This window comes from Dissoconium aciculare, assembly GCF_010015565.1.
Source record: "Dissoconium aciculare CBS 342.82 unplaced genomic scaffold K489scaffold_22, whole genome shotgun sequence".
Classification (NCBI taxonomy): domain Eukaryota; kingdom Fungi; phylum Ascomycota; class Dothideomycetes; order Mycosphaerellales; family Dissoconiaceae; genus Dissoconium; species Dissoconium aciculare.
Window position 1 is genome coordinate 128,491 of NW_022984972.1, and position 19,726 is coordinate 148,216.

General features: G+C 56.5%; 8 protein-coding genes across 8 annotated transcripts; 4 read left to right on the forward strand and 4 right to left on the reverse strand.

Annotated features, from left to right (window-relative positions):
• Positions 1-1,898: 1,898 nt before the first annotated feature.
• Positions 1,899-4,442, forward strand: K489DRAFT_385239 (cytochrome P450 monooxygenase). Its single transcript, XM_033606046.1, has 5 exons — positions 1,899-2,173; positions 2,413-2,954; positions 3,075-3,202; positions 3,312-3,517; positions 3,634-4,442. The coding sequence occupies exons 1-5, from the start codon at positions 1,948-1,950 to the stop codon at positions 4,086-4,088; spliced, it is 1,557 nt and encodes a 518-aa protein (XP_033455157.1). The 5' UTR covers positions 1,899-1,947; the 3' UTR covers positions 4,089-4,442.
• On the reverse strand, positions 4,425-4,745 carry K489DRAFT_295586 (ankyrin; the record flags this gene model as incomplete). The annotated part of the gene is made up of 1 exon (XM_033600297.1): positions 4,425-4,745. A coding segment is annotated over one exon (321 nt), but the record flags the coding sequence as incomplete, so codon positions are not given.
• A 954-nt stretch (positions 4,746-5,699) lies between these two features.
• On the reverse strand, positions 5,700-6,044 carry K489DRAFT_308995 (HET-domain-containing protein; the record flags this gene model as incomplete). Its single annotated transcript, XM_033600628.1, has 1 exon — positions 5,700-6,044. A coding segment is annotated over one exon (345 nt), but the record flags the coding sequence as incomplete, so codon positions are not given.
• A 1,145-nt stretch (positions 6,045-7,189) lies between these two features.
• Positions 7,190-8,819, reverse strand: K489DRAFT_414043 (histidyl-tRNA synthetase; the record flags this gene model as incomplete). Its single annotated transcript, XM_033608117.1, has 2 exons — positions 7,190-8,609; positions 8,668-8,819. 2 exons carry the CDS (start codon positions 8,817-8,819, stop codon positions 7,190-7,192), a joined length of 1,572 nt encoding a protein of 523 aa, XP_033455160.1.
• A 551-nt stretch (positions 8,820-9,370) lies between these two features.
• On the forward strand, positions 9,371-11,937 carry K489DRAFT_365426 (Sec1-like protein). The gene is made up of 3 exons (XM_033602724.1): positions 9,371-9,513; positions 9,583-9,778; positions 10,039-11,937. The coding sequence occupies exons 1-3, from the start codon at positions 9,427-9,429 to the stop codon at positions 11,760-11,762; spliced, it is 2,007 nt and encodes a 668-aa protein (XP_033455161.1). The 5' UTR covers positions 9,371-9,426; the 3' UTR covers positions 11,763-11,937.
• A 338-nt stretch (positions 11,938-12,275) lies between these two features.
• K489DRAFT_328184 (uncharacterized protein) lies at positions 12,276-15,542 on the forward strand (the record flags this gene model as incomplete). Its single annotated transcript, XM_033602040.1, has 2 exons — positions 12,276-12,413; positions 12,630-15,542. The coding sequence occupies 2 exons, from the start codon at positions 12,276-12,278 to the stop codon at positions 15,540-15,542; spliced, it is 3,051 nt and encodes a 1,016-aa protein (XP_033455162.1).
• Positions 15,543-15,852: 310 nt separating this feature from the next.
• On the reverse strand, positions 15,853-17,888 carry K489DRAFT_385243 (uncharacterized protein). The gene is made up of 2 exons (XM_033606047.1): positions 16,491-17,888; positions 15,853-16,389 (listed from the first exon to the last, which is right to left on the reverse strand). The coding sequence occupies exons 1-2, from the start codon at positions 17,779-17,781 to the stop codon at positions 16,076-16,078; spliced, it is 1,605 nt and encodes a 534-aa protein (XP_033455163.1). The 5' UTR covers positions 17,782-17,888; the 3' UTR covers positions 15,853-16,075.
• Positions 17,889-18,521: 633 nt separating this feature from the next.
• On the forward strand, positions 18,522-19,333 carry K489DRAFT_374599 (uncharacterized protein; the record flags this gene model as incomplete). Its single annotated transcript, XM_033603545.1, has 2 exons — positions 18,522-18,882; positions 19,011-19,333. The coding sequence occupies 2 exons, from the start codon at positions 18,522-18,524 to the stop codon at positions 19,331-19,333; spliced, it is 684 nt and encodes a 227-aa protein (XP_033455164.1).
• Between the last annotated feature and the right edge of the window lie 393 nt (positions 19,334-19,726).

Here is a 19,726-nt window from a genome sequence, read left to right on the forward strand (position 1 = left end):
AAGGGATAGTTGAGCAAGAGGAGGTTGAAGCACAAATAAGGGAGCAGATGCCAAGGGCTCCAAAGCGTGCTAGTCGGTGTAGCAAGTGTGGTTCCTTTGCTCACACCTTCAAACACTGTACAGTAGATTGAATAGTATTGTTATATAACACATTTAAGTCTCAAAGCAATCTATTAAGTATTGGTTGAGATAATCAGTGTTAAAGGTGGTAGACACGTAATTCGTGGACCACGCCGTGGGGTGGACCGCGCTCTGGTGTTTGACGTTAGATCGACTTTACCATGGACACGAACGGGAGTGCTCGGAATCAATCAAACAGCACTGATCGGTCAGGAAGGACTTAACTGTGAGATGTACGCAGAGCGCATAGCAATCTAACGAGCAGGACATCTGAAAAATAGAGTGGACGTATGAAATGCAATTTGCGATCGACGACAGAGGTCGGATTCTCGAAGGAGACTAAATTCAACACGACAACATCACAGCAGACGATCTTGCATCATAAATCACATGTAAACATAGAGAAAGATCTGCTGCTTAACACGACACTGGGTCTATGTCAAGGCGACTGTGTTGTAGAATGTTAAAGACCAAAATATCTGATGCTGGCTCGTCACATAGGGTGGCTCGCGACGCCCGGAGGGACATTAGCCAATTATTCTGAAGTTGATTGCAGCGAAGATGGCGAGTTTGGGGTTTCATAAGGTAGTGGGTTAGGTTAGGTGGGCGTGCCACCGCCAAGTGCCGGAAGAAGGGACGATGAGTCCTCCCAAGGAGAGAACCTTCGTTGACGAGGACGTCCATCACGACGACGGGTATAGTAATAACCCATCCAGATTCGAGCCAGCATGTATCGTCCATCTAATACGCTCACGGCGCCATCGGACAATAAATCGGGCGTCGGCGGAGATCTCGATTCATTCATTACGTCAAATCTCGCCTCCGCCCACACTTCGCACGCCTCACCCGCCCGCCCGCACGCCCACATTTGATGGCAGCCGGCCCGTTCCCCATCAAATCGGCGGCTGGCCGTCGCAACCACCGCCTGGGCATACGTGGGTCCATGGCCTGATTGCACCGATCAGGCGCGGCGGGATGAGGGAGAGGCTCTCTCTCGCACCACGACACGTATGCACTGTACTTCACATCGCGAGGAGAACGCATATATGGTGGTGGAGGTGGCCGCTCATATGGCAGATCCTGTGCTGTACAGTAATGATAATGATCGTGTATCGGGTTGGGAATGCGGCAGGGACACTGGGTGCGCGTCTCTTCGATCGCTCTCCGTGATATGTAAATCTATATGTATACATATAGATATATACACACACGAATATACAAGCCGAGCAGTCGTGGGCAGCGAGGACGGTACGTACATCTAAAATCCTGGTATCGATCATCCATCATGGTGATGATCATGGAATAACTGAGGACTTTTCCTACGCAAATCAATCTCTCAGCAGACTTGCCTGAGGTTCCCCAGGAGTCCAGTACTCTCTCGTATATACTGCCCGAGGTTCGTTCATCTGGAGTCTCTCTTTTATATATATATATCTATATATATCTATATGTACATACTGCCCGAGGTTCAATCATCGGGGGTCCCTCCTGTACATATCATCTCCCGGTGGTAGACATGCGAGCTCATCAGTGTCGACCGGCACAATGGACAACGAGAAGCCTCCGCCGCATGAAGGTGTAGCGTCGTCAGCCTGCAGCTGCTTACAGCATTAGGCGCGACACCACCACCACCACCACCATGTCGATCGACAGCTCCGTCCGCCGAGCTAACCGGGCCGACCTTCTACGTACGACCGCGAACCATGGACGGTGGATTCCCGCCAAAGCCTTCGACGGCCGACGAGTGCACGTCGGTCTTCTGAACCACGCCTGGTCCGGCGACACTTCACGCTCGAAACCGAACCCATCGGGTCGCGCATCCTCGAAATGTCCTCTCTATCGCTGCTGTCGTCCGTCGTCGCGCCTTCCGTCCTGGCCGTCTCCGTCGTCCTCTACCTCATAAGCCTGCTCGTCTATCGATGGTACCTGCATCCCCTCGCCGGCATCCCCGGCCCCAAGATCGCGGCGGCCACGGGTCTGGTGGAAATGTGGTATGACATTGTCCGAGGCGGGCAGTATGTCTTTCAGCTGGAGAGGTGGCATGCCGAATATGGTAAGTCCTTCGAGCGGGATCGTGGTCACGGCCCCAGCAGACCACCCAGAGCGTCGGAAGAGGGCATCGGCTGGAGATACGTGATCGCAACCTCCAGCAGCCTCGTCAAGACGTGAAAGACGGCGACCAACTCGCAAGGAATGGATTTGATGTATCTGCTCATCTGGTGGAAAGCTTCGCGAGTCAACCTGTCTCTCTCCCTCTCCCTCTCCCCCCTGTTTCTCACCGAACCACGCCAGGTCCGATCATCCGCATCGCCCCCAACCACGTCCACTTCCTCGACCCGGACTTCTTCGACGAGCTCTACTCCATGAAGCACCCCCGGCACATGAAGCTCGCGCACCTCCGCGACCGCTTCAACACGCCCACCTCCATCGGCGACACCCCGGACGCCGACGAGCACGACCGGCACCGCGCCCTCCTCGCCCCCCTCTTCTCGCGCCAGCGCGTCGCCGAGCTCACCGGCTACGTCCAGACCCGCGCGGACAAGCTCTGCGCGAACGTCCTGCGCGCGGCGGCGGCGGGGCCCGCGGTCCGGCTCGACGCGGCCTGGTCGACGTACGCGACCGACAACGTCCTGTGGTACACCCTCTCGCTGGCCTACGATTTCCTGGACTACCCCGACTTCAAGAGTCCCTTCACCGAGGCGACGGGGAAGCTGCTCTGGTCGATCCATTGGCTGACACATTTCCCGGGCCTGATGAAGCTGTTCAATGCCATCCCGCATGAATACGTGGAGAAGCTGAGTCCGGACATCGGGGCGATCTTCGGGTTTCAGAGGGTATGTTTCTCCCCTCGTTCTGTCGATCCCTCGGGGGGTTTCAAAACTCTACGTGTCAGGCCATGAGAGGTCTCGACGTCTACGGAATCACCGCTGATGGTACAACCTGTGCCCCAAAAGGAAGTTCGCGCCCAGATCCACCGCGTCATCGACGGCGAGAACGACGGCCACCGCTTCGTCCAGCACCGCACCGTCTTCCACGAGATCTCCCAAGTGGTGGGCCGCGACGCCGCCGCCATCAAGATGATGTAAGCACCGGAGTCTCACCTGCCACACCTACCCTATTCCTCGCCTCGTCGAGCCGTGGCCCGGGCGGGTCCCGAAAGAGAGATGCAGCTGACGTTCAGCGGGGGACAGGGAAGACGACGGCGTCAGCATCACCCTCGCCGGCATCGAGACGTCCGCGCGGGCCGCCTCCGTCATCAGCTTCTGGGTCCTCAAGAGACCCGAGATCCGAGCCCGACTGCAGGCCGAGCTCGAAGCGGCGATCCCCGATCCCGACCACATGCCCGCTCTGGCCGAACTGGAGAAACTGCCATATCTGAACGCCGTATTACAGGAAGGTAAGCCTCACACAGATGCGACATGCACGGGACGGGGCCGCCATGGGAAGGATCTGCCCCCCAATCACTCTCACGTGTCCTGAATTGCTAAGATAAAACTCCCCGAACGAAAACAGGTCTCCGCCTCGGCTACGGCGTCTCCAACCGGCTGTCGCGCTACAACCCCCAGATCCCCATCCGCTACGGCCAACACGTCCTCCCGCCCTACACCGTCTTCTCCATGACGCCCGCGCTCCAGCACCGGAACGCCAGGGTCTTCCCCGAACCGCTCTCCTTCCACCCCGAGCGCTGGCTGCTCGCCCCATCGTCGTCGTTGTCGTCGTCCACCACCAACCCGCCCTTGTCGAAGTACCTCGTGCAGTTCTCCAAGGGCCCGCGGAACTGCATCGGCATGCACCTCGCCACCGCCGAGCTGGTGATCGGCATCGCGACGTTCGTGAGACGGCTGGGCCATCGCTTGGTCCTGGACGACGGGGTCGGGGAGGCGGTCGTCGACCTGGGGAGTGACTACATCGCGGCCGTCGCCAGCGATGTGGCGGGGGGGTTGAGGGTGAGGCTCGTCTCGGATTGAGCGGTGTCTGATGATGAGGGGATTGCGGGGGTGGAAGACGACGGGCGCTCGGGGCGCGGCGCCGGTCGCGTCCCGGATCCCTCGTCCGCATTCGTGTATAGTCTATCGTTGTTGTTGTTGTAGGCCGGTACGAAGTTAAGTGTGTTCACGGGCACGTAGAGACATGGACTCGAGATTTCACACCCTGGTCAGGGACATGGCCCGGTTTCTGGGACGCTGCGGATGCAGGCTCCCCGTGTCCCCCGCCTCCCTCTCGCGCGTCAGGAATGAGGCGAGTCTGGTCTTCACATCTCGCACAAACCTTGACCTCCCCGTTGGTCGACGGCCTCCGCGAGATACGCCGGCGTGACTGTCCTGGCCGGCCGTCGACGGTGGTGTTCCGCTGTGTCCATCGTGGGACCCGGCATCGATGTCCTCCCTCGCGAGCAGTAGTTTCACGACGGCCAGGTGCCGATTCCGCGTGGCGTGCGACAGCGGCGTGTCGCCGTACATGTCCCGCCGGTTGACATCGATGCCTGGCTTCGCGAGCAACCGCCCCACGACGCCCACGTGGCCGTTCTGCGCGGCGCAGGAGAGCGGCGTCCTGCCCAAAACATCGCCCAGGTTCACGTCGATGTCGCTTTGTGAGAGGAGCAATTCGACGACGGCGGAGTGGCCGCCACACGCGGCCTTGACAAGCGGCGGCTCGACATCTCGGTCGCCAAACGCGTTGACATCCGCGCCGTGATCGAGCAGCAGCTTCGCCATGCTGGCTTGGCCTCCCGCCGATGCCGCCTGCAGTGCGGCTTGCGTGTCGAACACCGCGCCGCTCTTGAGCAGCAACTTCGCCGATCCCATGTCGCCATTCGCTGATGCCACCCGCAGAGCCTTTTCCATGTCGGCGTTCGGCCTGGATTCAAGCGGCAGTTTCCTGGCCTCTGACGCCTTCTGTACTTCCAATCCCCGCGGGTCTTGGAGGACAGCTAATACTGCGGGGTGGTGAAAAGGAAGCGGCGCTCCGGCCGGTTCATCTGTGCGCACAGATTTCGTGTTCGAGCTTGTCGCCACAGTTGTTCCCGGGTGACTCTCGCTCTCAGCATCCATGTTCGCATCCGTTAACAGCGCGTCATCCTGGTCTGCGTTCCAATCCGGTGAGCGCCGGACCAATGCTTCGACAGTCGCCCGGAGAGTTGAGTATGAACGACGGTAGTCGGGCACGATCGCTCGGCCCTCCTCCTCATCTACAAGACTCAGGATCGCATAGACTCTGTCGTGAGGTATGGTGTATTCGCGTTTGCCAGTCTGGCGCAAGCGGGTGAGCAGCGGCAAGCGGACAATAGCATCATTTCGCTCCTTCCAGACATCGAGCAGCTGTTGGACGAAGTGCAGATTCTCCTGTAATGAAGTGCGACGATGCAGATGATCATATGCCCGTTGGTACCGCTGAACGATGGCGGTCCAGCGCTCGACGAAATCCTGCAGCGAGATTTCCTTCTGCGCAAGTGAAACAACCGGACACTTCTCGGCATAGGCACACTCCTGGACGACCCATAAGCGCCTCCACCACGCATGCTCTTGTTGACACAGAGCCCAAATAACGTCGTCGTCGTCGACACCCACGTAGTCATCCATACCGAGCCAGATTCGGACTTCATCCGCCTGGCTGTAGATTTGCGCCATGATTTGGACTTGCGCCGTGCGCTCGAGGTCGTTTTCTTGGTTGATGCATATGGCATCGACCCAGACGTCGACGCAACGTTCTTGATCTCGTAGATGGCGAAGCGCGGCATGCAGATGAGGGGAGATGTTCAGACTCGTTCTGCCGGCTCTGAGAAAGACGGTTTGGGTTTTCGCATGGGTGCCCCAAGAGTACGATAACGCGATGTAGGATATGTTTCCCTCAAATACCGGTCGTACGATGAGATCACCCTGGATCGGCAGCTCCCTCGTGCCCGGTCGAAGGCGAAGCAAACGAAGCCGTGGGCCTTCAAGATCGCGTTCTAGAGTGAGGGCGTTCCCGTACACAAAGTGGGTGGGTGTTTGACCGTTTGCATGGCCAGACCGCTCCGGCAGATACTGCGCTGGGTATTGCTTCAACCAGCTAGGACTGGCCGCGGCATCGTCAGCCGGATGCCCGTCATCGTCCCCGAGCTCATCGTTGGCTTCATCGTCAGATTCCGTCGGGTGCAAAACTTGCTCAGTCATCAGGGATGAAGCCTCAATGCCACAACTCGAAAGATGTTGTTGTTGTTGCTGCGAAGAATGACATGGAGATGTTCAAAGTCGTTGTGTATTGATTTCTTCTCATCTGCCGGCGGAGGCTGAGCGACGTAGATATGTTCCTCGCCCGCCTGCATGGGTTTGGTCGTTCGCCGTCCGATGCTTTGCACAGCCTCCAGCGCATGTCAATCAATCGCGCTAAGCGAAGCGCATTGCCATCAGCAGAATTGCGACGGAAACGAGGTCCAAACGTCAAGGACGCAGATGGTGTGACATCGCAATATTTCGCCTTGCGTGGGGATGTTCATGATGAATTCCACGGGGGATGCCGAGACCGAACGAGCTGCTGAAGTTGCAGGACGTGTCTGTCGCTCGCGTTCGCGGTGGAGGGCCTGTAATGACTGTCGCCGAGTTTCTGCAGCTCCATCAACGGAGAACCCTAACAATATTCGAGGACACCCTGCGCCTGCGCCTGGGCGTCTGCGATTCAGATTTCGCACGCTGGAATTGAGGAGTCACTCGTTAGACATCGCCGCTTCTTGCAATGCCCGGAATATCGAATGTAAGAACGGGGTTTTTTCTTCGATCCGCCCAACTCGGGCGCGTGCAACCTGCCTTGAGCCCAACGCACAGATTTTATCTACATATTTGGGCGACTAGACTGCCGCGCACAGAAGTTGTCCATCATGTCAGCTTTTGCTCTTCCTCCATCTGCTGGGAGAATGCTCAATTCACAGGGTGTTACGACTGCCCACAGTTGCCACTATTACATCTGGCGATGGCGGGTAGGCAGTTCGCGTCCGTCACATGTCAGCGCCCAGCGCGAGGGTATCGTGATTTGCTAAGTCCATGCATCCCGAAGAGCCTTCGAGGATGAATTCCTTGCGGAGGCTGAAGTTATTTCAAAGGTCTGGAGCTGCAGGGGCCTCCTCAAGAGAGACGCTACCAACTCCAGCGGCAACATTATTGGTCTGGTATAGCCTCGCCACCCTCTGCTTGACTTCCGTGACCAGGTTGTTCAATTCAACCAAGACGCCATCCTTCTCAGGATGACCCTCAGCCAGACCCATCTCCTTGATCTTACATTGCCCAGCTGCGAGCTCCTCCTCCCCGAGGATGACAGCGAAAGGCACGCCGTTCTGCTCGGCGGCTTTGAACTGCTGCGGGAGTTTCGGCTTGACTTTCCAGCTGAATTCGGCTTTGATGCCTGCGTCCCAGAGCGTCCGCGCGACGTCCATTCTTTGCGGCAGTAGACCGTCGAAACCTTTGCCACCAAACGCCATGACGTAGACGTCCACCTCGTTGGTGCGGATCGGTGCGGATGTGGACTCCGCTGCTAGACGCTGCTTGGTGATGCTGAAGATTCGATCTACGCCAAAGGAAATGCCGACACAGGGGATCTGTTGCTTGCCGCTGAACATGCTGACGAGGTTGTCATATCGCCCGCCAGCGGCGACGGAGCCCACGCCGACGGTAGGATCGTTGGAGCGATCCTCCTCGCCGTCGGTGGGCTTCTTCGGTTTGGATGATTCCTTCTTGGCTGCGCCGCTCTGTGATTTTTGTGGTGCGGAGCCTTCCGTGACGACCTCGTAAATGACACCGGTGTAGTAATCCAGCCCGCGAGCCAAAGACATGTCGAACGAGAGACGATCCAGGACGCCGAAGGAGCGGAGGTAAGTAAAGAGGAGCGCCATGTCATCCAGACCAGCCTTGGCCGACTCATTCGCTGAGAGCTTCTCGTCTGTTTGCAGTTGTTGTAGCAGGTCCTCCCCTCCCTTCTTCACAACGTACTCGCCGATCTTGTCGGCCACCTCTGCGTCCAATCCTTTGTCCTCGGTCATCTCTCTCCGGACTTCCTCCCAAGGTGATTTGTCCAATTTGTCCACCGCCGAGGAAATCGTCCGGATTTTGTCTGTCGGCACCCCACAGACTTGGAAGATGCCATCAAGGATTTTTCGGTGGTTGATCTTTATGGTGTATTTACCGTCCCATCCTAGCGACTGGAAGATCTCACACGTGATCCGAATGATTTCCGCATCCGGGAGCATAGGATCGTAGACGCCGGCGATATCGAAGTCGCATTGGTAGAATTCCCGCATGCGCCCTTTGGTCATCGCAGGCTGATCCCGTCGGTAGACCTTGGCGATGTGGTATCTCTTGATGCTCTGCACACTCGAGTTCATGGCGAGCCATCGCGCAAAGGGGACCGTCAAGTCGTATCTCAGCGAGCAGAGCTCACCACCCTGATCCGCGAGGTCGTAGATGAGTTTGCTGTCCTCGCCGTATTTCCCTGACAGGATTTCCTTCAATTCAAAGACTGGTCTGTGGCCCACGTGTCAATCAATGTCTGCAGAATCATGGGTCCGAGAGGTTGACCAACGTATCAATTGTGACGGCGCCGTGCCGCTTGAAGACGTCGGTGATGGAACTGAAGATCTTGTCGCGAATGACCATGTCTCTGCCATCCCAATCTTTGGTTCCCTTGGGGACCTTCAATTGGAAGGCACCCTTGCCATCCTTCTCTTTCCCCATGGTGGTACGACGTGGTAACGCTTCCGCGGACAACGATCGGCGCGTGAGCGGATGATTGGGAGGGATAGGACGTGTCGTGGAAAGGCGGAATGGTGGATGATTACAGCCAGGACATGAGGCGCGAGCACGAAGCAGAAGACTGAAAGCGGGAGTCATAAAAAAAGGAATGGCATCACCAGCGGCTGCTAGCTTCATGGGTACTGTACAATATGGCTGTGACCTGCCTAGAGGGATATGGTGGTGGTGGTGGTAATGGTGGGCTGTTGCTCCCACCAGCCAGCCAGCGAAACATTTTCCTGTGCATGCACCACGCGTTTTGGGCCGGCTGTTGACAGTGACGCATTCCCCTCCCGCTGGGAGAGTGGGCAATTTGCATGGAATCGACTGTGGGCACGCCTGCAAACGCCGCCCCGCAGCCAGAATTTGGGATCTTTGGCCGTCTCCCACCGCAACTGAGGAACCATGCGGCATCATCAATATGGTGCACCGTAGTCCCATCATTGACGTCCCCCAAGCCTTCGGGAAGCCAGCCGAGAGAGCGACTGTCCCTCACGTAATGTTCAGCGGCTTCTCATCTCCCTCTTGATGTGGACTTGTCCGAGATGTGATGGCTACAAATTCCGCCGCCAAGGCGGTCAATACTCGCGAAATCGCCGACAAGGCGAAGAGAGAACTGCTTCGATTGCTGGAGTCGGTACGCTGACATGAACGCGCCCATCACCGCCGCCAAACTCAGACTGGTACTGACTGCCGTCGTGCACAGGTTCGAGGGAAGAAGAATCTCGTCATCGAGAAGTCGCTGGCCGGCACCATTGGCTTGATTGTCAAGTTCAGCGAACTCCAACAATATGGCGTTGAGAAACCTTTCTTTCTTGAGAATCACAACATCGATTCGAGCCAGAAGAACATAGTTTTCATGGTCCGAGGCGAGAGTGCAAAGAAGATTCGTATGGTCGCAGGTAGGTCACGATCAGCTCCAACCAGTGCCCTTCCTCCGACGCTCCTGCCCCATGGGATCTTAAAGTAGAGTACGCGGACATTCTGCTTCCACGCCGTGTATTCAGTCTTGATCCCGAGATTGAAACAACATGATCAATATCATCGCATGTCTCATTACCTTGGCATACTATACCATAGAGCGCAGGGCATCAGAATCGTGCAGACATATCAACACTTCGACCTGTGACTTCTCGTTCTTGGTCAAGAACTAATATCCCAGTAGAGCAGATCAAACTCGTCCGCAGCGAAAGCCAAGTCAATCACGAGTTCACGATCATCTGGGTTCCGCGGCGCACTCTCGTCAGTAATGCGATTCTGGAGGAGCATGGCGTGCTTGGCGATGCTGTCATCTCGGAATTATCTCTGCATTTCGTGCCACTCGAGCAGGATCTGCTATCCCTGGAGCTCGACACCTCTTTCAGTGAGCTCTACTTGAGGAAGGATCCGACGAGCATCTTTGCATCGGCGCGAGCACTGATGCTGCTTCAGAAGCAATACGGCCTCTTTCCGCGCATGCTCGGCAAGGGCGACGATGCGAAGCGCCTGATCGACCTGCTTCAACGGATGCGAAGTGAAGAGGATGTGGAGACCTCGTCAGGATCCAACAGCCAATATCTCGGCTCCTTCAGTCTCACACCCAGCGCGCTGATAGAACATCTTGTCGTCATTGATCGATCGATTGACTTTCCTACTGCGCTAGCTACCCAACTCACGTATGAAGGATTGATTGACGAGGTGTTTACGATCAGTAATAATACCGCAGAAGTGGAGTCATCCATTCTAGACGGAGCATCATCGGCAGCGGCGCAAGCGAGCGAGTCAGCAGCCACGCCGACTTCCGCGACCAAGAGGAAGATTCTCCTCGACAATACTGACAAACTGTATCCCGAGCTCCGGAACGGCAACTTTGCGACCGTCGGTCCTGCACTGAATCGTGCTGCGCGAAGGCTGGCGTCTGACAACGAGAGCATGCACAATAAAGATCAATCCGTAGCCGACCTCAAGAACATTGTTCAGAAGCTTCCGGCTTATCAAGCCGAAACGGCTAGCGTCAAGATCCATACGAGTCTTGCAGGTCAAATCATGGAAACGACTCGCGGGGATGGCTTCGGTCGGATGCTCGAAGTTCAACAAAACCTCCTCGCCGGCACAGATCCGACGAGTCTTCACGAAAACATCGAGGAACTCATCGCTCGAGGGTTTCCCATCGAGACGGTGTTGAGACTGCTGTGCATAGAGAGCTGTCTTTCGAACGGAATCCGTCAACGCGAGCTCGACCTCTTCAAACGTCACGTGCTTCAAGCTTACGGCTATCCGCACACCCTGACCTTGGCGAATCTGGAGAAGATGGGTTTGCTCATCACACGCGAGAGCCATCGTGGCTACCTTAATCCTATCGCCGGATCGACTGGACAAACTGCTACTGATTACGCTGGCGTGCGCAAGGGTCTACATCTATGGGTTGACGAGGTACGCGAGACGGATCCGGACGACGTAGCCTACGTCTTCAGCGGGTATGCTCCCCTCACGGTCCGGCTCGTGCAGGCCCTGCTGCAAAAGTCTTACCTGCAGAACATCATAAGCGGTGCTCGCACTGCCACGGCGCCGGTCGCTACCGCCCCCACAGGCACTGGCTGGAAAGGATTTGATGACGCTGTCTCCCGCATCAGGGGCGCGACCGTCGATGTCTCGCAACGTGGGAGCGATGCAGATGCTGCGCACGCTCGCAAGACGTTACGCAGCAGCAAGGAGGGCCCGAAGGTAACCATCGTCTTCTTCCTGGGGGGCATCACATATGCGGAGATTGCGGCATTGAGATTCATCAGTAAGCAATTAGAAGAAAGCATGGGAAGGTCAATTTTGATTGCGACGACGGGAATCGTGAGCGGCAAGAGAATCATCGACGGCGCCTTGGAGAAGAGGAAGTTTGGTGACGATGAGTAAAAGGAGGGACGAAAGCATCAATGTTGTTCTCTCTGCATTTAGTCGTAGCGGAAGAAAGCGCTGTACCTACCTAGGGTCCCGTCAGGAATTTATACATACACGACCAGAGGGTGGTCCGTGACTTTTCCCGCCGCGGCGTAACCTCCGGCAAACAAATTTAATGGATTGGATCCCGTCTGTAGTCACATTGATGACTCAAATGCCCACTTCTGAGGGCCCCCAGACCCCTCACTCAATGCGATGGAGTCATACCTGCTGCCCCAGGGAACGACTATTATAAAGCTTAACCAAAAATATTGCATGTGGTCACGCACACAGTCACGAATAGCTCTTTCGAGTCCCGCCAATGCAGCCAGCAAAAGGCACGCCAGCTTCGTGACCACCTCCCGCCTACCGACTATATCTACTGCCAGACCACTCCGTGTTCATCGACACAAGATACTACGGCTTTCGCTTCTTCGGCGCAACCTGCATGTGCCTCGCTGGGTCCACCAGCGTTCTTTTCATCTCAACATGGCTCTAAACCACGCCTCCCACAATCCGACCGGAGAGAAGACCGGACCGGCCACTGGACCTCCGCCTGCACCCTCCACCGAGACCAAGTCGGCGATCCTAGAATCAGCCAACGCCGACGGGACCGGCCACAGCAATGTTGGCAAGGACGGCGGGGACAAGGACGCCCCTGTCAAGGAGAAGAGCGAACGCGAACTCGCCAAGGAGAAGGCAAAGGCGGAGAAATTGGCGAAACTAGAAGCGAAAAAGGCCAAATTAGAACAGCAGAAGGCGGCATCACAACCGAAACAGAAAGAGAAGAAGCAGCAGGAAAAGCTCGCACCTTACGTCGAGGAGACGCCCGTGGGTGAGAAGAAGATCCTGAAGCCGCTCGACGATGACTACCACAAGGCATACATCCCCTCCGTGGTAGAGAGTGCTTGGTACGATTGGTGGGAGAAGGAAGGTCTCCACAAGCCCGAGTTCAAGGCCAACGGAGATGCCAAGGATGCGGGCGTGTTCGTGATCCCAATCCCGCCGCCCAACGTCACTGGAGCACTCCACATCGGACACGCCCTGGCGACATCACTTCAAGATGCTATGATCCGGTGGGAACGCATGAAGGGCAAGACTGTGCTTTACCTCCCAGGCTGCGACCACGCCGGTATCTCGACACAAAGCGTAGTGGAGAACATGCTGTACAACCGCAGGAATGGCACCACCAGGCACGATCTTGGCCGTGAGAAATTCGTGGAGACCGTGTGGGAGTGGAAAGAAGATTACCACATGCGAATCAACAAAGTCATGAGGCGTCTGGGTGGATCCATGGATTGGACGAGAGAAGCTTTCACCATGGACGAGAATCTTTCCGCTGCCGTGCGGAAGACCTTCATAGACCTGCATGACGAGGGACTGATTTATCGGGGCAACAGACTGGTCAACTGGTGTTGTAGGCTAAGCACAGCCCTTTCAACTCAGGAGGTAGACGACAAAGAGCTGGAGGGCTCTACCAAGATTGATGTTCCTGGCTACGACAAGAAGATCGAGTTCGGCTCCATCTGGAATTTCAAATACCAGGTTGACGGCAGTGATGAAACGATCGAAGTTGCCACCACACGTCCCGAGACCATGCTTGGAGACACCGGTGTCGCTGTGCACCCTGAAGACAAGCGGTATCAACACCTGCTCGGCAAATTCGTCAAGCATCCTTTTGTCGACAGAAAACTACCCATCTTTGGCGACGCGACTGTCGAGATGGACTTTGGTACCGGTGCCGTCAAGATCACTCCCGCTCACGACCCCAACGATTACAAGCGGGGCAAGGATTTCAACTTGGAGTTCATCAACATTCTCAACGATGATGGTACATTCAACGAGAACGCCGGTCCTTTCGCAGGCCAGAAGCGATACGACGTACGATACACTGTCATCGAAGAGTTGACTAAACTGGGCCTGTACGTTGGCAAGGCAAGCAACAAGATGATAATCCCGCTTTGCAGCAAGTCCAAGGATGTCATTGAACCCGTGCTGAAGCCCCAGTGGTGGATGAGCATGAAACCTCTCATCCCACCTGCGAGGGATGCGGTTGAGAATGGCGAGATTCTCATCAAGCCTCAGAGTGCACGGGACGAGTATTTCCGCTGGCTAGATCGCATGGACGACTGGTGTCTATCGCGTCAATTGTGGTGGGGCCATCAGATTCCTGCTTATTACGTGAAACTACAAGACGGCCCTGTGTACGACTCGGATGCCAATTACTGGGTCTGTGCTGAGACGGAGGAAGCTGCTCGTCAGAAAGCCGAGGAGAAGTTCCCTGGGAAGTCTTTCACACTTGAGCGAGATCCTGACTGTCTCGACACCTGGTTTTCGTCCGGTCTTTGGCCATTCTCTACCCTGGGCTGGCCCAACAAGACACATGACTTTGAAAAGCTTTATCCGACATCGATGCTCGAGACCGGTTGGGATATTTTGTTTTTCTGGGTCATTCGGATGATTATCCTTGGACAAAAGATGACGGGTAAGATACCCTTTGACGAGGTCTATTGCCACTCTTTAGTGCGCGACTCGGAAGGACGGAAAATGTCCAAGTCGCTAGGAAATGTCATCGATCCGATCGATGTTATGGACGGCATCACCCTGCAGGCCCTCACAGACAAGCTCAAGCTTGGAAACTTGCCACCGTCAGAAATTGAAAAGGCCGCCAAGTGGCAGAGGTCTGCTTTCCCAGACGGCATCGACGAGTGCGGTACTGATGCGCTACGCTTCTCGCTCATCAACTACACTACGGGTGGTGGTGATATCAATTTCGACGTCAAAGTCATGCGAAGCTGGCGAAACTTCTGTAACAAGATCTACCAAGCCACCAAGTACGTCCTCGGCAATCTCCCCGAGGATTTCACGCCCCAAGCAAAGGGCGGCAAGACCGGGAAGGAGAGTCTTCCTGAGCGATGGATCCTCCACAAGATGACCACTACAGCACGCACTATGAACGAAGCTCTTGCGAAGCGCGAATTCAGCCGCGCTACGCAGGCCGTCCACAACTACTGGCAGTATGAGCTATGTGACATCTACATTGAGAACAGCAAGTCCATCATCCGTGAGGGTACCCCGGAGGAGAAACAATCTGCCATTGACACCCTCTACACTGCGCTCGAGGCTGCCCTCACGATGATCCACCCATTCATGCCTTTCCTTACTGAGGAGCTTTGGCAACGCCTGCCCCGCCGGCCCAGCGATACCACCAAATCCGTTGTCGTTGCCTCATACCCGCAGTACGACTCCGCTCTCGACGACCCGACCTCGGAACGCGCCTACGAGCTCCTCAACGGCTGCGCCAAGGCCATCCGCTCTCTGTTCGCAGAATACGGCATCAAAGAGAACGGTAAGGCCTTCGTGCAACCTCTCAACGCCGAAGCGCAGGCGACCGCCACTGCGGAATCCGCAGCCATCAAATCCCTCGCAGGCAAAGCCATCGCCGAACTCTCCCTCCTCGGCCCCGAGGACTCCATCCCGCCCGCATGCGCCGTCTACCCGGTCTCCGTCGCCGTTGCGGTGTTCGTGCAGCTCCCCAAGGAGAATGTCGATGCGGACGCGGAGATCAAGCGCACAAAGGCCAAACTGGCGAAAGCAGTGGACGCGGTGCGCGCCCAGGAGAAGGAGATCACCAGCCTCGGCGCAGATGTGGCTGGGGAGGTCCGGGAGAAGAGCGAGGCGAGGTTGCGCGACGTGAGGAACGAGCAGAGGATGTTTGAAGAGAGCATCGCGAGGTTCGAGACGTTGAAACTTTAGGCAACGAAGAAAGAAGTCGAGGACAAATACGAGATCTGGAGGATATCTCCGCGGTTTACTCGGGCCTCACAATAGGAGAGGTGCAGAGGAAATGGTTTTCTTGACCCTGCGGGATTGATGTTTCGTCTTTTGTTTTCTGGTAGATAACGGATGAAAAGGCCGTGCAGTTTTTGCGATGAACTTGAGGCAGTGTAGTTGTCATGATCAGTTCCAATCCACCCACAGAGCCAGCAAAGACGAGACTCGGTACGTTGGCGTTTGCTCATGTTACGTTGAAACCATAGGTGTGACGGCGGGTCTGAACAATAGTCTTGTCAACTGTTCGAAATATGTTTTTCATTCTCGCATCTTCTGCTTCCGACCGACAATGCAAAGACCCCAGGGTATCTATCGTGAAGACCAAAAAGCCAGATCATGCAAGCAAAACTCCATGCTATCCGTATGCCCAGAAAACCCGACCAAGACAGAGTGCTAGGGTCGGGGAGAGAAACAAAAGCCGAAAGCCCATCGGCCTACATCTCACGAAATCCCGACTACTCCTCTTCCTCTTCCTCCGTATCGTCGTCTTCGTCGTCGACAATCTCCACCCGTCGGCCCATGCTCTCCAACACCCGCGCGTAGAACTTTTGCGCGTGTTGCCTCGGGAAACAGATCTCCTCGGTGAGATAGTCCGGGAGCAGAGACAACAGCTCCCGATCGCGGCTGGGGTCCAGTAGAGGCTCATAGGCGAACTCGGTCTCCTCGTAGGACACCGTGGTGGGGAGCGGGGTGGACTTCGATTGGGGCGTGGTCCCGCCGGGCATGGAGGTTAGAGCGTCGTGGGCGAGGGTGAGGTGGAAATGCAATGCTGCGGGGCGTACGATGTCAGTATATACGGCGAGTCTTCCGCTCCGGGGTGGGTAGAGGCGCCGCCGGGAAACACGTCGGAGAGGAAAGGAAAAAACTTACTGCCGTTGCGTCCCGTCTGGATGCAATCGTACACATCTTCCCCCTCGAGCCTCTTCACGTTCCGGATGATCAATCCCGTCAGGTCCGAATACAGGTCCTCCTTCATCTTGGCCTCACGCTGGGCCTCCGCCGCCGTCGACGCCAGGATCGGCGCCGCATGCCTGCCGCCGCCCGGATTCCTCGCAGCGGCGGCTTCCACCAGCGTTTTCGTCTCGGCGAGTTGGGTGGCGATCTGCTGCCGCGCGGCGAGCAATTTGGCCTCGAGGGCCTTGTTCTCGTTCTGTGAGAGATGCAGCTGTTTCCGGGCGTCGTCGCGCTCAGAGGTGAGGGCTGTTTGTGAAGTTTGGAGGGCGGCGAGTTGGGTCTGGTATGTCGCGGCTTCGGAGTTGGTGGATGCGGAGGCTTTCCGGCTGTCGGCGAGTTCCTTCTTCAGGGACGCGATCAGGTCGTGTGCGTCGCGTGATTTCTGGTCGCTGGCGGCTTTCAGTCGGGTGAAGTTGCGCTCGGCGTCGATCTTGCCAATCTCTTCGAGGCTGGAGTAGCGCGCTTGCAGGTCCTCGTACTTCTTCGTCACGTCGTTGAGAGCCCTCCGGAGTTCCGGATCGCCACCGCGCCGGTCGAGGGCAACTGCGCTATTGCTCCGTTCCCGTTGTGGAATGTATGCGAGCGGGACGGAAGGAGCGCGACCGCTCGGACGCGGTTGCAGAGGGAGTTGTGCAGTAGCGGGCGCGCGTTGCACGAAGCGCGCTGCAAGAGGCGGCGTGGGAACGCGTGCGATGTCCATGGCTTCGGGGTCCACTTCAATCGACTGCTCGATATCCTCCGTCTCTTGCGGATCAGGCTGTGTCTCTGGTATGGTCTTGAGCGGCTCTGGCGGTGGCTGAGCAGCTTTCGCCGGACGGCCTCTTTTCGCGCCCGTCGCTGTCTTCGCCGCGGGTTTGCGCGCTGCACCGGTCTTCGCGCGCTTCGCCTTGGTTGTCGCAGCTTCAGTCTCCATCTCGTCCTCGAACGCCTCGACCTCCTCGGTGTCGCTACCCGCTTGTACGTTTGTCTTGTCCTGTAGAGCCTGCCGTGGCTTGCGCGGCGCTGCGACTTTGCGCTTGGTTGCGGTGTTTCCAGCGCTGGTGCGGCGCGCGGTCGACTTGACCGACTTGGATTTGGTTGCCTTGTTCGAGGTTTGATTCTGGTCACCGGTCATGGTCCCGAGTGGAGTGGTAGCCAGGTCGTCTTCACTGTCTGAACCTCCACCGGCTCGGGCGTTGTTCGCTAGCAAAGCTGTGCGCGGGGCCATCGTGGAAGGAAATACCCAGCAACTCTTCTGGAGTTCTCGGTGTGTTTATGCGTTGATCGTGCTCTGCTGCTATGTATTGTACCGAGTATGCGACGTCAATGCTGCTGTGCGACGTGTTGACATTACGTCGCGAGGTGGATTTGTTTGTTTACATGCGCACAGGTCTCAAGTGGGACTAGTGCGGGCTTCTGCTGATGCCTCAGGCATCAACGAGCAACGACGACTGGCTTACATCTCTCGTCACTCTTCACACGCGAGAGACGTCCATGCGCGCAACACGTCAGCGCTCTGTGCTATCGTGCACACGATGTCCTCTCACCGACACCCACAGAGTATATTTCTACCTGCGAGTGAACAAAAGTTGGCAAGGAGAACGGTGGCCTGGCTGATTGTCTACTCTGGTGACTAGATTGATCTCGTCTTGTCAATAACCGGCTGAGCATCCCGCGATGCCGACCGTCAAGACCATTCCCACATTTACATCCCTGTTGCAGAAGAACATGCATTGGCATCAAGGCGTGCAAGGATACGTAACAGACGAGAAGTGACCGCTCATCATCATGTTTAATTCTGCCCTTCCCCTCACATATTCCCACGCACAATGGCGCATGAATCGCGTTTTCCTTTTCCGGAACCTGTAGCCGGCGGATTCATCACTTTGTGAGCAACACATGCCCACACACAACACTGGACATCGAGCGACGCCGGTGGAGAAGTTACAGTGTCGGTGAGGAGGCAAAATGGCTACGCGCTACAAAAGGATTGACAACCTCAGTCTTTATTTCCGATGTGATGCCGCAGAATCCCACGTGCCTCATATCCCGTCAAAGGAAATTCGGCTGTGCGCAAATGTAGGATGGACGCTCCTTGTGGCATCCGCGAGCAGATACAAGGATGATTATCACATGACGAAGGCAGACGGCGCTCAGGATCACCAGTACCACTTGGGGGCCTGGTACTCGGCGGACAAGTGGACGGTCGTAGTATGTAGATGCCCCGACCGGGCGATGATTGCAGGCTACGTAGCACCACTTTCTTGGGGCGTGATGGACAGCAAGGTGGAATTCGAAGAACGCGAGGACGACGTTCTGTCATCAATGCGTGCGGCGTCGTGTTGAGCGGCAAGGGACCGTACCGTGTGACAAGTAGATTGTTATCCTGCTCTCTCTCTTCTTGAAGCACGCACAGTATGCCACATTGCATTCGAATCCGTCTCTGTCACGTCACAGCCCATAGGTGTCCAAGTGGTTGGATGGACAGGCCGACGCAGAAGTGCGCATGGGGAACGTATGTGCATGGGATTGGTTGGGAAATGCCTTCAATCGGCCGCATTTCAAAGGCCGACGCCACCGGTCAGCTGGAATGGTGTTCCATCATGTGTAAAGGATCGCATGCCATGCACAGTGGCCGGCTCGACAGTCCTGCCGACCGACAGCTGGGAGAGCCCGTCGCCCGGAAGTGCATGCATGAAGACGGACGCGACAGGCAACACGGAAACGACGCGATGCCGCCAGTCTCTGTGGCGGTTGAAGGGCAGACGGCCGCGTCGTGAATAGCACGACAAAGAAGGCACGTGTGGTTAATGGTGGATATGTTGGGCATCGAGCAGATGAATTACCCGGCCGTGGGGCGTACACGGACGAGATAGACTGGTTCTTCTCCATCTGGCCGCCTTTCGCAGGACAGCTCCCTGTCGAAGATCGAAGCAAACGCTCCTCATCGCAAGGTGAATTATGTTCGTCTTTGGGTGAGGTCGCTGCAGGTGGACGAAAGCAGACGAGGAATTTCCTCGTCGGGATTAGCGAGGCAGCAAGCGCGCCGGGGAATTTCATGACCCGCAGGACAAGCGGCGAGCGGATTGCCCGGGGAAGCTGAGCCAGTCGCGCTACCTGCCACGGCTTGCATGTACCCACGACCGCCGTGCATCTGCGACGCAGGCAAGTGT